The sequence below is a fragment of the Pipistrellus kuhlii genome, unplaced genomic scaffold, assembly GCF_014108245.1.
Source record: "Pipistrellus kuhlii isolate mPipKuh1 unplaced genomic scaffold, mPipKuh1.p scaffold_m20_p_3, whole genome shotgun sequence".
Classification (NCBI taxonomy): domain Eukaryota; kingdom Metazoa; phylum Chordata; class Mammalia; order Chiroptera; family Vespertilionidae; genus Pipistrellus; species Pipistrellus kuhlii.
This window is the reverse complement of record NW_023425529.1, coordinates 69,197,106-69,211,854: the sequence shown is the minus strand read 5'-3', so window position 1 is coordinate 69,211,854 and position 14,749 is coordinate 69,197,106. Positions and strand designations below refer to the sequence as shown.

General features: G+C 42.4%; 1 protein-coding gene across 4 annotated transcripts in view; it reads right to left on the bottom strand.

Annotated features, from left to right (window-relative positions):
• Positions 1 to 14,461, bottom strand: part of TMTC2 (transmembrane O-mannosyltransferase targeting cadherins 2) — a 412,316-nt gene extending 397,855 nt beyond the window's left edge. For 2 of the 4 annotated variants that reach the window (XR_006742882.1, XM_036456331.2), the window contains exon 1: positions 13,696 to 14,456. Coding sequence is in view for 3 of the 4 variants with exons in the window: in XM_036456331.2 (XP_036312224.1) it covers positions 13,696 to 13,778 (83 nt within the window). In the remaining variant the exon portion in view is untranslated. Of the gene's footprint in view, positions 1 to 13,695 lie in introns of all 4 variants that reach the window. The other 2 variants (XM_036456330.2, XM_045588305.1) reach the window with 2 other exon arrangements.
• Between the last annotated feature and the right edge of the window lie 288 nt (positions 14,462 to 14,749).

Here is a 14,749-nt window from a genome sequence, read left to right as displayed (position 1 = left end):
AAAAACCCTTAGGATGGAGGACCCATGGTGCTCTCTCACTCTCTTCCCTCCCTCTCTCTCCCGCCTCCCCTGGCACATCACTTTTACCTTCCTCTCTCCTAAGCCCTAAGGGCCCTTCTACTGCCTCTGTAATTTGTTTCCTGAGCCCATTTCTCCTGCAGCTCACTTCTTCTACCCTGTGACTAAATAAACTTCCTCTTATAGCTTGAGTCTTGGCTCTGAATTCTTTCCTAGCCAGAAACCAAGTATTGAGGTTGCTGAACCCAGGTCTGGTCTGATCCCACTGCTCTAACAGCACCTGGTGCTATTCTCACCACCAACAAAAACAACTCTAGTCTTTCACTGTTTAAGCTTTTTCGTTGTCTAGATACACTTCATAGAGTGAAACAATTCTTACAAGATGCTAAGAAATTATAATTATGCATACGCTACTGTGGAGTATAATCTAACTCAAAGAAGAAAGTCGCCCTGACTGGTTTTGCTCAGTGGGTAGAGTGTGGGCCTGCTGACTGAAGGGTCCCAGGTTCAATTCCAGTTAAGGGCATGTACCGTGGTTGCGGGCACATCCCCAGGAGGGGGCATGCAGAAGGCAGCTGATCAATATTTCTCTCTCTTCATTGCTTCTCCCTATCCCTCTCCCTTCCTCCCTGTAAAAAAATCAATAATATATATAAAAAAAAAAAAAAAAAAAAAAGAAAGTCAATTATGGTGAAGAACATAGAAGACATCCTAGTTCTGTTTTTCATATGTACTTTGAATTGAGTATATACTGCAAACATTTTATTGGCAAAATTTGCATGTGTGTGGGTAGGGGCATGCATGTATGTGTGAGTGTATAATGCTCAAGTTTCAACATAATTTCTCCAAACTTATAACTCAAGATAAAAATTAGTAGTTATTTAATAGAGTTCACTGACCCCTTTCAGTTATCCTAAATGTATCTGAATTGCTAACTTAAATATTACTAAAATTAAGTTTAAATTCTGAATATTGGCTTTCAAGAAAAATCTCTAAATGCTCTATAATACTTTCAGATATTACTATACAGTGATTTTAAGCTATCAACAACAGAGTTAATGAAAAATTTCTTAAGAGAAATATTTAATAATTATCCTGGACAACAGACACTGGACCAGGCACTTTATATAATTTATCTCATTCTATTCTCCCAACAACTGTATTAAGTAGTTACTACTGCCCCCATTCTATACAACAAGGAACAGAGGCTAAAAGAGTCTTAGTAGCACAATCTAAATTACCCAATAAGCAAGAAATAGTTCCAGGATTAGATCTCTAGATTATTTTATTTCATATATCTGTGGTCTTTTTATTTTTTGCCACTCTGTTGATTGAAAATGCCTAAAATTATGAAACATTTTCTAATCACTTACAAAAACGTATCACCAGGGTTAGGTACTAGATTTTATCATTTTGTGCGTTTACTTGAGTCAAACTGTTGAGACATGACATATGACCATCTAGTACATGCGCTAAGCATACTTACTCCAAATTCTCAATACAGGACTGATTAACGAACACTTCAATGGAGGGAAAAAACAGCTTATCTGACATACTGCTTTTCTAATCACCAGCTGCCAGAACTGCTCTGAATCTGAACATATTCTTGAAAGAAAAAGAGATGTCCCTGAAGAGAGAGACCATGAGTACACCCTGCCAAGCAGAACCAAAGTACCACACATTATTTACACCCGGTGCACTGTAATTGGTGCTTTTACCCTGCAAAAGGAAAGACTCAGATTGACCAGAAGGTCTATTCAAAGTAAGCCTTCACGCAGAGACAAGACATACGGGGAGAGCACAGAAAAGAAACGGAGGAGAGGAAGAAGTGCTTATGCAGGAGGCTTCTGGCTTTAGAAGCAGAGATGGGTTGGGGGTAGGAGTTCCACTGACTCTGAGAGGAAAAGGTGGCAATAACATGGAGTGGAACACAGCTCCGTTCTCAGGGGAGAAGAGAGTCAGATACAGATGTACTGAGCCATTGAGCCTCTGGTCCACCATGCTTGTTAATGTAAAAACATTCAAACCTGTGAAGAATTTTTGTGAGTTTATTTTAGCCAGATTGTTGACAAATGCTGGGAAGCAGAATCTCAATGGTTGAGATAATGCTCCGGAGAATGGCAGTTTTGCATCTTGTTGAATATATTACAATCAAAAGAGGAGACATGAGTGTGTCATATGAATCCACTGGTGATAGATTAGGGAGACAGGAGAAAGCAAAGTGGGGAAACATCTGGGCTTGGATAAAGTGAAAATAATTGGCACATACTTCTTTTACTGTAAGTGGGTGAGAGATAGTTAACAGTCAACAATTAACTCAATAACAAAGAGTTTATTTGTGGTCCCCCTAGCAGTGCCTGTGCTTTGAGAGGTCTGGAAAAGGGAAAATTACCTTGACAGTCCAGTGATATGAAGACAATGCAAGAAGACAATAGGCTCAATTAAGGCAAAGATTTACCTTTGCCAGGGAAGATGCTAGCCTAGGACATGACTACCCACCATAAACTGCTTTTCAGCTAAAAAATGTCACTTCAGACCATCCTTTGTGGTTACTTAAGGTCTGAGTTGTTAAGGCCACCATACAGGCTTTCCCTGAGCTTGTCAGGTGAGCAGGTGGCCTCTTTCTGTCCACTATTTTCACCTAAACCTGGAGCCATGAAGCTTTGAAAACACACAGAGAACATTTCATTTGATCCCCACTCTGTGGTCGGCAGTTATTATTGCTACTTTCAGTCCCTAAACAATTATAACACCAAGTCTTAGAGAGGTGAGTGGCTGGAGTACCCAGTTAGTAAAGTGATACTTATCTCCAAGGCTATAACTCTAGGCTCTTATCTTGGCCTAAAGTTTGTTTGCAATACTGCCTCTCAGGGCACAGTACAGTATTTTAAAAAGAAAGGAATAATTTTAACTCATTTTAGAATGAGCTGTTTGAAAATATTCCTATTAAGTAGGAATGTAAGTTTTCAGAATCACAGAGCATTCACTCATTCAGAAACACCCAAAGGGACAGGCTAGGAGCCCAAGCATTTCTACTTCTGCTATGTAGATAGCTCTACCTGACAGCATCACCCAGGGCCTGGCTATCATCAATAAATCTTTAGCTTTCCCACTCTCAGCTTCCTAAATACTTATATTTTGCTGCCACCCTCTACTTTATAAAGCCTTCATGCAATGTAAGCCGAATTCCCTTAGAATGGGATTGTTTAACAGAAGCACAAACTAATGAAAGCCCTGGCTATGGAGACTCAGTTAAGGATCTATTCAAGTCATAAGCCTAAGGTGACCGCCTATCAGTTCATTTGTCAAAATCAGCATCCAATACCTGTCTCCCCAGGAGTGTTACAAAGAAGATAGCATCGTAATACAAGATGGTGACAGATATTTCCATGGAGATCACCTCCTAGGGTTTCAGCAGGCTCTCTCCCTTTTCAAAATCCACACAATACCTCGAATCCACATGACCAATTTAAAGGAGATGTGATTGAACAAAATGGAGAGAGATGAACTAAAATGGCTAGACTCATACAAAAAAGAGAGATTCCTTATCCTTGATCTTCTTTTTTTTAATCCAGGAGTTTAGGTAGCCTTTCCAAGTAGCTAAGTACCTGTCCAACACCCTGAGCCGATGTGCAATACATTTAAATGAAATAGAGCCTTACTACTCTTATTACCGTGTGGGCCATGAACCAACAAGCCATCTGTTATACCTGTGAATGACAGAGATGCAGGCGCTGAGGCCCACTCCCGGCAGAATCCGCATTTTCACAACCCCAAGTGATGTGCTTGTAGACTGATCTAGAAATATATACACACACCAGATGGAAAGAGGACCAGCTCACCAATGGCCCTTTAAGCAAGGTATATGAAGATCAATTGGACTCAAGAAAACTGGGGGGTTAAACTGCATTTTGAAAGGTATTTTTTAAAAGGCAATAGTCCATATCAAGGATGAAGGCAGGGGGGCAAGTCCTGAGAAAGGACAAGGCCTGCCGCAGGCATCCTCAATATCATTGCTCAATTTGAAAGTAACTACTAAAGACCTTCTCATAGAAACAGCTTACATTATTTAGGTTGATGACATACGAGAGGTTTTAAAACAGTGAAATTTCGCTCTCTGTTCAACATGTAACAAAAGCAAAACACACCACTGTTTTCAAAAGAAAAAATACAAAGATTCTTACATAGACAGATGGAGGAACCAAAACTAAAGAATATTTTTAAAATAGAAGACTCATTTGGCAAACTACAGTCAGTGCTCTCAGGCTGCACAGTGTTTATCTTTAAAAGGTTTTAATTCAAATCTTAAATTCATTTTTCTTTGGTTAAACCAATCCATATCCCTAGGGAGTGCGTTAAAGTATAAAAGCTTATTTCTTTAATATAAGTTCAGTGACTATTCAGCACCATTTTTTTTTTCTTTCAACAGCATAACAAGAATAACCTTCCTATTTTAAATGAGGTTTACCAAATGGATTCAGGTATACCACTTCTTCACATCGGCTATAAATAATTGCTTCCCTCTAAAGGGCCCATTTCTGCAAATAAAAATGTCTTTTTGCCTGATTAAACTTCTTCATCATCGGAGAACTTTTCTTCTGCAAAGTTATAGTTGGAAAATTTGTCACCGGAAGCTTTCTTTGTCAAAATGAGCTTTTTCAATTGCTTTGGGAGAGCAGTCCTGTAGTTAATTATTGGAGGAGGAGGGGGAACATCCTGTTCTAAAAGAAGTACACTTGACAGAGAATGTGGATCCCCGTGTTCTACCTTAAGACATCGTTGTCAATCCAAAGCAGCAGGCCCAGTGTGTACTGTACCTTTAGAAACCTGAAGACAGAAAGGCAGAGGTAGCCAAAGGGCAGTTTATAAAACAATGAGCAAGGTCCTCCCCAGAGGAACATCGCAGGTGCTAGCCCTACCACAGGAGCCCCTTCTCCCAAATGCCTGAAGGCAAATGTCCCTCCAGACTGAGAAAAGCGGTCAAAACTGTGAATGTATCTCTAGACCCACCATCTAATGCTGTGGTCGGCAAACTGCGGCTCTCGAGCCACGTGCGGCTTTTTGGCTCCTTGAGTGTGGCTCTTCCACAAAATGCCATGGCCTGGGCGAGTCTATTTTGAAGAAGTGGTGTTAAGTTTAAAAAAATTGGCTCTCAAAAGAAATTTCAATCGTTGTACTGTTGATATTTGGCTCTGTTGACTAGTGAGTTTGCCCACCACTGGTCTAAGACAATCCCCGGTGAGAACACAATTTGCAGGGATGTCACTTTCACATGCACTGACCTTGTCAAGAGTAAAACTATTTTTTTTTAATATATTTTACTGATTTTTTACAGAGAGGAAGGGAGAAGGAGAGAGAGTTAGAAACATCGATCAGCTGCCTCCTGAACACCCCTTACTGGGGATGTCTCCGCAACCGAGGTACATGCCCTTGACCAGAATCGAACCTGGGACCTTTCAGTCCTCAGGCCCACGCTCTATCCACTGAGCCAAAGCGGTTTCGGCAACAGTAAAACTGTCGAGTCTCATTTTTAACCCAAGAGACACCGGTGACAGAAAAGAAAGCAGGGTGTGCGTGTTTTCGCTTAAACTGGAAATGGACAAACACAAGAGTTTACTTTTCCCAAAGTGTTTTCCCCTGCCTGCCTCTCTCAAAGACCAGTTTTATAATCTCCAGTTTATAACGGAATTAACAACATGCTTTTATAACAGTGTTCTAAACAACGGACATATAACCCAATGGGGAGATTAAAACAAAAAACAAGGCTGCGGTCTGCATCTTTTCAGTCTCTTTATAGAATGTGTATAAGCATCTGAAAAAAGAAAACAAAATTTCAGAACACACAGCCGTAAAACTTTTACTAGCCTTATTCGCCTTTTTTTTTTTTTTTAACTTATTTTTTAGGAGGCAAACTCGTGAACTGCATTTAAAATTAATACCCAAAGAATTCCAAGTATGCAGGGATACGGACGGTCATTCTCCCCACTGGATTTTTAAACAATGTTGAAACATGGCTGTTTGAAATACTTCAATGTCATCATTTAACACTGCTCAAAATGTCAAGAGCCATATTGCGCCCCAGTGGCCACTCTTCGGCAAACAACACATCCTTTGAAGTTCCAACAGCCCTAAATGATGTCAAGGGAGAATGTCTAGGCTAGGACAATCAACATTTTCTACTTCTAAAGAAAGCAATGGTCTCTGGAACCACAATTAAGGAAATAAGCACTTTCACTAACTACCAAAACTTGTGACCTTTTTTCAGTTTCAAATGTCAATGAATTCCTTCACCCCATGGTAATATTTTTGTACATTGTTTCTTAATTAAGCCATTGGGCACAGCACCTACCTCACAGCTGCTACTCCAGGGCACTGATGGGTGTTTCGTTTGACAAATCATGTAATTTAGCCAGCCTCTTTGATGATAACTGCCTGCTGCGCCACACTTCCTACCCTGCCTCGCTCTGATATAGCCAATGCCCGGCAAAGAAACCAAGAAACAAAAGCTTACGTGTAATTACCATAAGCAAATAGCATCTCCGCTGCCAAAATCTACAGCACTTTTAAGCAGACACAGTAGCACTGCCCTCAGCAACAAAGCAGGCACATAGCCCTGGAATAAATAAATGTTCATATAACTTAATTCCACAATAAAATGGAATCTAGAGGTGGAGTTAGAATTTTCCATATTAATTTTTTAGTCATGAGCAAATCAAAATCTCTCTCCCTCTCATCCATAAAATCATTTTTAGTTGACCATATTAACTGCATTTTTATGAAATGCCTGTAAACGAAAATATACTGCTCTAAAAACATAGCAGCAACTCTCAATATAGCCTTAGAAACAACTCATTTGTGTTCCTGACTTCTTCAAAATTCTCCTGAGTCAATAGGTTTATTCAATGATTCCCCATTTACCTGTAAAGGCAAAAGGTCGCCGAAACTGGTTTGGCTCAATGCATAGAGTATCGGCCTGTGGACTGAAAGGTCCCAGGTTCGATTCCGGACAAGGGTATGTACTGTGGTTGTGGGCACATCCCCAGTAGGGGGCGTGCAAGAGGCAGCTGATCAATGTTTCTCTCTCATTGATGTTTCTAACTCTCTATCCCTCTTCCTTCCTCTTTGTAAAAAATCAATAAAATATAAAAAATAATAATTAAAAAAAAGACAAAAGGCCATAGCTGGACCCAAATTTGGACTCTCAAAATATTTTTAAAATATTAAAATAAACATGTATACCTTTATTCTAAGAAACCTTGAATACCAGAGGAACTGCCAAATGTGATTGAAAAGGTAAATTGTCAGAGAGGAGGAAGAGATCAATAGAAATTTAATAGTGTTGCATCTTGTTAGAATTAACTGTCTAGAAAATACAGCCCCCAAAACATCTCTCTCAGGCAAAAGTCTTCAATCCCGATGACCAGTAGAGACAAATCTAGTTAACTCCAAGAAAAACAACTGACTGGACAATGAATTAGAAAGGAGACATTTGAGAGAAGAAGCCTAAAGCTTCCCCACCTACAAATAAAGTGCCCATGAGCACCAGACCCAGAACAAAGCTCCTTCAAACCATCTACCATGGATCCTGGGCACCATGTCCTGGGAGAGAAGCTGACAGAGTCCCAGTAAAAGTCTTAAAATATGAGTATGAGTCAAAATAAACATGAGTACATGCAAGTGAAATTCTGCTAAAGGACAAACTATTGGCATGTTTATAAGTCTACAGTCAAACTCTCCAACACTCTGTAGTACTGCTACAGTACAGGTAAGAAAGACAGACAGGTATGGATGCTGCTGACAAGAGTGAACAGCTGCTGCTTGTATTATGCACCATATGTATGAGAAGCCCACGTCTAGGAATATTCATAACTCATGAATTATTGAATGTAGTTATTATTTCTCAAAAGCACATACAAATCATATCTTCAAAGACACCATTGCATATAATTACATCTTTAATTATTCCAAATATGATGCCTTTTTCATCCTGCGAAAAACAGAAGGCAGTGCAGTTCCTGGTGCTATGCCTCTACACCACCTTTTCCCCCAACAAGGCTCTCAGTGAGGACAGCTGCTTACAGAGGAGAGGCCTGTACATTCAACAGCCCACTTTTCCTTCCATCAAGGCTGCCACACTTGCCACCTTTGTGAAGCTATTATATAAGTACCCAAAGCTGCCCAAACCGGTCTGGCTCAGTGGTAGAGCGTCGGCCTGCGGACTGAAGGGCCCCGGGTTCGATTCCGGTCAAGGGCATGTATCTTGGTTGCGGGCACATCCCCGGTAGGGAGTGTGCAGGAGGCAGCTGGTTGATGTTTCTCTCTCATCGACATTTCTAGCTCTCTCTCTCTCTCCCTTCCTCTCTGTAAAAAATCAATAAAATATATTTTTTAAAAAATAATAAATAAATAAGTACCCAAAGCTGATCAAATAATTAGCAAGAGACAAGCAGTCTAAAAAGTGAATGTTACAGGTATAAACCATGTTGGATGAAAAAAGTAAAGTTATAAGAAACTAGGCTTGTCAGTCCTGATTTTCCAGAGTGCCTTAAAGGGTAGACTTGGTCCCATCCTCTCAAGAAGTTGCCTGTTTTAGCGAAAAATGTACCCTCCGCCTATGACAAACAGCTGCACCATCACCGACATTTTAAACAAGTACCTTTAGTGTGCTAAACAGCAACACGGAGATGAGAGAGACAAAGCATGCTCCTATCTCAAACTGGAATCCAAAAGGTTGTGGCTATTTCAGAATTACAACAGGGGCACAATAACACTGAAAAACGAAGTGCAGATGACAAGACGATATAAATTGAATATATAGTAATACAGCCAAAACATACACATCTACAGGGGAACCATTAAGAGACAGATGGCTGGCAAGCAATTTTCCCTATGGCGTTTGTAAATGTCCATCCGGTGCTTGTATTTGGGTCATCTGATAGCTAAGCCCCATGTGGCAGTCTCAATGGAGGTGAGGCAAAGCGGTCTCTACTGGCTTCACCTAATTTTAATTTACTGTTGAGATGTACTTGTTCAGTAAAATGAACCAATTCTTCACAGATTTGATTAAACAATCAAAACAGCTAAAAAATAAAATGTCACATAAATATTTCATAAACTATAAATCAGGTCCACTTGCATTTTTTCCAGTGTCTTATAAACTGGGAAGGAAATTAGAGTAAAAAAAAAAAAAAAAAAAAAAAACACTCTTGTACATATTGGCTTCTTTCAGTATAGTCTTGATGATATATCCTTTGATTCAAAGCAAACTTCTCCCTTCTTTACTTAGATTTTATAAGTAATTCTTTGTAAACAAACTTTTAAATACCAGGCATCCCTTCAATGGTTGCATACACTAGAATTTTAAGGTACCAATAACATATTGGCCGGAGGTGAGTTATTCAGGGGAACTTTCTAGAGGCAAGATAACAGAGTGATTGATCATTTCACAAAGGATCATACCAGGTCAAAAACCCAAAGTGGCGTTAACATCTAAAGACCAAGGAGAAGGCGTAGTAGAATAGCTTTAGAAAATAAAGTTTTTAAAAAACTTGTTAACATGCCTTACACCTCCCATCCCTTCTTTTAAAATAGTTAATCAATGACTTTAAGGAAGAAACGTCTTAACTTTATTTTCATTTTTATTTTCATTAAAAATAAAGATTTACATTTGTACCCAAATTAGGAATGTGCTAGTAAGAGCTTGGAGTAGTTTTAATTCAAGAGCAGAAATTTCTGCCATGGAGTTGTTTCTCCAAGTTTCACACAATTATTGCAAAATGGAATAGCTAAAAAACATAACAGTAATGTTAATGATCATGGTTGGGTTAACAAATACAAAATCGGCAATAAGGAAAAAAATGTTCAAAGCAGCCACAAATCCATTTCCCACTTTCAAATCCTCAAATTGACTTTTTTTTCTTAATGAGTGCATTACGTTACTCATCTGAGAATAAAAAATGTAGTAGTTGCAGTATCTTTAGTAGTTATATGTCTTAAAGGAAATGCCTGCAATTAGATGGTAAGTCAAAGTGAAATCAGACTACAAAACAATAGTGAGGGTTTACTTCTATTGCTTTGAAGTAAACTGACTTCTCTTTTAATGCTATCTCTACGCAAAGCATATTAACAGTAATATTTTTAAAGAGGATGAAGGGGAAATGATGTAATATTATCCTTGCCAAATACATAAGAGAGCAGAAAAATTGGGGTCAGCCAGTTTTTTCCACTGACCTAAACACCAAATTTCTCCAGAAAATGAGAGGGTCCTTCAAGAAGTCAAATGCAACATGACTTAAAGTCTGGCAAAGAATGCACATTTATAATTCCAATTTTACTCTAGCCACAACTTAAGATTCAATACATTCATTACTGGATTGAAGGCAAGGGGAAGAGGGATGACGTTGAAACCATTTGCGCTTTTTTTATTAGATAGGATGAATTCTCTTTTACTGTTTGTTTCATCATATCCTCGCCATATTGAGTTTAGCACAGAAAAACTTGTGAAATATTAAATTTTACCATAGGGAAATTGATTTTGCTATAAAAACGTCTCAGATTACCACTTAATTTCAACCAAACTACATCAAACACTGGAAGTAATTATATATATCATTTATAAAGTAAACTTGATCACTATACTTAAAAGAAATGATAACTTTGAGAAGTACCACAGCAATAATTTTTAAGTTGAAGCAGTATAAAGCCCTCCTACAGTAAATGCCAGATTCTTGACTAAAATGCACAGTCTTGATGTAGTTAAGCAAGTCAAGCGTAAGAGCCACCTCCCTCCCTGAGTGCAGCTCTTTGCTTCCAGCACTGCCCTCCTCACAGAGCTGTATTTCTCAGAAGTTCCTGGGGGGCCAGCGGAATCCACAGATGTAGTTTAAACAACATTTTAAACTTGATTCTTTGTAGTCTGAAATGGAGTGATGGAAATAAACATTACCATCATCCCACAGTTCCCGCTGACTCCCAGCCCTCTCCCCCCTGCACACCCTGGTGAGTCGGAGTAGTTAGAAAGGACTGTACCTGAAAGCCACAGCTTGCAGTGCACCTGGGCACTGAATCACCCGAGCATGCTGTGAAAACACCGACTTCCATGAGCCTATTAATATGTATTTCATGATTTCATAAAAACCAAGACTAGCCCTAACAGATTTAGCTCAGCGGACAGAGCGTCAGCCTGTGGACTAAGGGATCCAGGTTCCAATCAAGGGCACATGCCGGAGTTGTGGGCTCAATCCCCAGTAGGGGGCGTGTAGGAGGCAGCTATCAATGATTCTCCCTCATCACTGATGTTTCTCTCTGTCTCTCCCTCTTCTTTCCTCTCTGAAATCTATAAAAATATATATTTTTTTTAAAAAACACAAGTTTGATACTTTTAAGACTTCATACTCTCAGGAGTATGCGATTGCATATGCAGGTCTGCCACTTAGAAAATTAGAGTCAAGGACACTTCAAATTGTAGCAAAAGTATAGTTTGTACCTACGGACCCTCAATATCATATGTCATGTATAATGTCTAGATATCATATACTGAGCATGCTATCAACTAGGTGACATGGGCAAATCATCACATTAAATTCATTTAAGTAGAGAGGTAGAGGTCAGCAAATCTGACACTCCCTTCAACAGATAGCATGTAGAGAATGAATACCAATTGTTCACCGTCAAAGCACAACTAATTTATCATCACACTTGCACCATTCTTCCTTAAAGTTACAAAGGCCTAACAATTCTGATTGATGATTTAAAACACACACACACACACACACACACACACACACAAAACAAGCACTAAGTCTACAGGGGGAAAAAAGTACATGAAAATTTAGTTTCAGCTTTAACCATGACAGGCTAGTTTCTTCTGACAAGTACTTTTCAAAGAACTAAATAGCAAAAAAAAAAAACCACACACACACAAAAAAAAAACAGTAGCATACAAGAGTCATGCTTGATTTACCACAGTGATCTACAAGTTACAATATCACAGCAAGTTACTTTTTCATAAGCTGTATAGTCTTGGTTTAAATGCTCACTATTTGAACTGTCCCCAACAGAGCCAGTTACTGCCCAGATTTGTCCCTGAACTTATTTTGTGAAAAGAAGCAAGAGATTTTTCTTCCGATTGCCCTCGAAATAGCAGGTGCACTGTAATCCAAAACTGGAGGGAACAGAAGCAGCCCCTCTCGCCGAGAACTTATTTCTCAGAGCATGGAGCATAATTGCTAAAATCTGCACATTGCTTAAAAATTGAGGGAAAGTTTATGTCTAACAGGGGCTTCCTAGCAACTAGTCTCTGATAGACAGTATATCAAATGCATTAAGAAGGGTTTGCTGGATGTCTTTGCAGGGACTATCGGGGGATTTCATAATAGACATGTGGATGGGAACCAAAATCCGCTGACTGAAGGTATACATCCATGAACATGCTTTTAGTCAGAGAGCGGGCACACCAGAGAATATAGAACATGGCTAATTACTACCAGGAGAAGATTTTGCCTTCACCTCCCCTCACTATCAACCACTTTTCCCAAGTTCACTCACTGCCTCGCCCTGACCCTGGGGAACCATTCACTTTGCACAGCCCGGAGAGGCTGCTGAAAAGCTGTCAAAGTAAATCTGTGCTCACTTTTTGGATAGTTTAATTTCAATGGAGCATGAAACACCCCAGGACGGTTAATAAGTTTAGCCAGGCGTGCTGTTCTCCCTAATATATTTTAATTATGCATCTGTTTTAATTGTAATCAGATTAAATCACTGGAAAGGCACAAATTGGAATGTTCCCTAATGGCTGTTGGAGCTTTTCATCAGTTTCTAAACACTAACAACGTTTTAAAAAATAGGTAGAGCCACGAGCACAACTATGACATTTTTCCAGAAATCGATGCAGTCTCTTTGACAACACAGTTCGGGTCTCATTAAGCCACCCAAACTAACCCCAAATGCAGAAGACAATTTCAGTCTCTAGGGGCGTCTTCTTCCCCAATTAGCACAAAAGAATCGCTAATGTCTAGTGTGAAACTCACAAACAGAAATGAAAGCCAAGCCTTTATAAAGTGCTACTCCATCGATTAGGGAAAGAGGCGCGTGGGGGAAGGAGGGAGGAGGTAAGAGAGCCGGAGAGACCATCAGCAGCATTATCTTGGCTCACAGTCAAGTACCGCTAGCTACACGTCAAAAGGGAAAGTTGAAGCAGAGTACGATCCTCTTTCCATGATTTTGGCAACTGTCAGAGGTGTGCGTTAACCTCGGGAAATAAAATCGCCCGTCCCATCCATAAACGGAAACGTTACCGGGAAGATGTATTAGGGGGCGGGGAACGGCTTCCCAGCCCAGACGTAAAATCACTCAGTGCGCTTTTGTTGCACCAAGTAATACCTAAGACGTGTGTTGCTGCTGTTGTTGTTGTTGTTTTAATAGTTTCATTAGTTTCCCAAATTGCTGCGATTTCCGCTAAGAAATGTAAACGTCTGCCAACAGCCGGGAGTCCAGGGAGAGAGAACCTGCTGCAAACTAGGAAGCCAAACTCCTGCAAAGCCCGCCCAGCGCGCTCGCATCCCGCCCGTTCCTGCTCTAGGTGTTCCTGTTGACGCGCCTCCTCCCCATTCAGGTGCCGGATTAGTTCCTCCGAGACTAAGAGGCACTTTCCCCAGCCTCTCCCTCTCACCCCCTTACCTGTCATCGTAGCAGAAGTCCGCGCTCAGGGTGTTCAGGTACAAGGCGAGCCCCAGAGCGCTGCTCACCAACTCTGCAATCATCTCTCCGCCGCCTTCCCTCCGGCCCGGCTCCCAGCGCGAGGGCAGCGGCGGCAACAAAACACAGAAGCATCAATCGCCACCTTCCTCCGCCTCCTCCTCCCGGCTGCACTTTTCCCTCGCTTCCCCACCCTCCCTGCTCCTCCTCCCTTCCTCCTCCCCGGGGTCCTCCTCCCAATCCACGCGCTCTTCCTCCACCTCCGCGGGTCCCCGCGGCTCCGGCGTCCTCCCCGGGGCGCGGGCTCACACCGCGCTCCCCATCGCCCGGCGCCCGGGCTCCGCGCCCTCCGGCGGAGGCACAGGGGCTGGTCCTTCTCCCGCGGCTCCAGGCCCCCCGCCCTAACCCATGGCAATCCGGGGCGCCCTAGGTGAGCAGTGGGACGCGGAGGAGGAGGAGGAGGAGGAAGAGGAGGAGGAGGAGGAAGAGTGCGGGATGGGGGGCCGGGCACACGGACCGGTCCGAGCCGGGCTCCGGGACCACCAGCTGGAGGAAGAGAGAGAAAGAGGGGCGGGGAGGGAGGGACAAGACAAACCGCCTCCCCTCGCCGCCTCCCGAGCGCAAGGATCGGGGGCCGCTCGGGCTGCCGCTCATTCACTCTTTATTAGCGCCCGGCCCGCCCGGCCCCTGCGCGGCGGAGCGAGACGCGCCGGCCGGAGACTGGAAGCTCCCGCGTGGGGCTCCCGGCGCGGCCCCCGCGCCTGCGTGGCCGGCCCTCCTCCCCGGCGCGCCCGGCCCCTTTCCCCACCCCGACGCCCCAGGCCCCGCCCACACCACCCTCCCCGGCCGCAGGCTCCGCCCACCGCCTCCCGCTCCCTCCGGTTCCTTCCACCTCCGATCTCACCGTGGGGGAGAGCCCGGGGGACCCCGGGGCGGGGGCTGGCGCGCAGCCTGCAGGGGAGGGTGGGGGGGGACGGGAGGAGACCCCGGGCGGAGGGAGGATGCGCGCGCGCGCTCGCCAGCCCCGCGGCGCCGG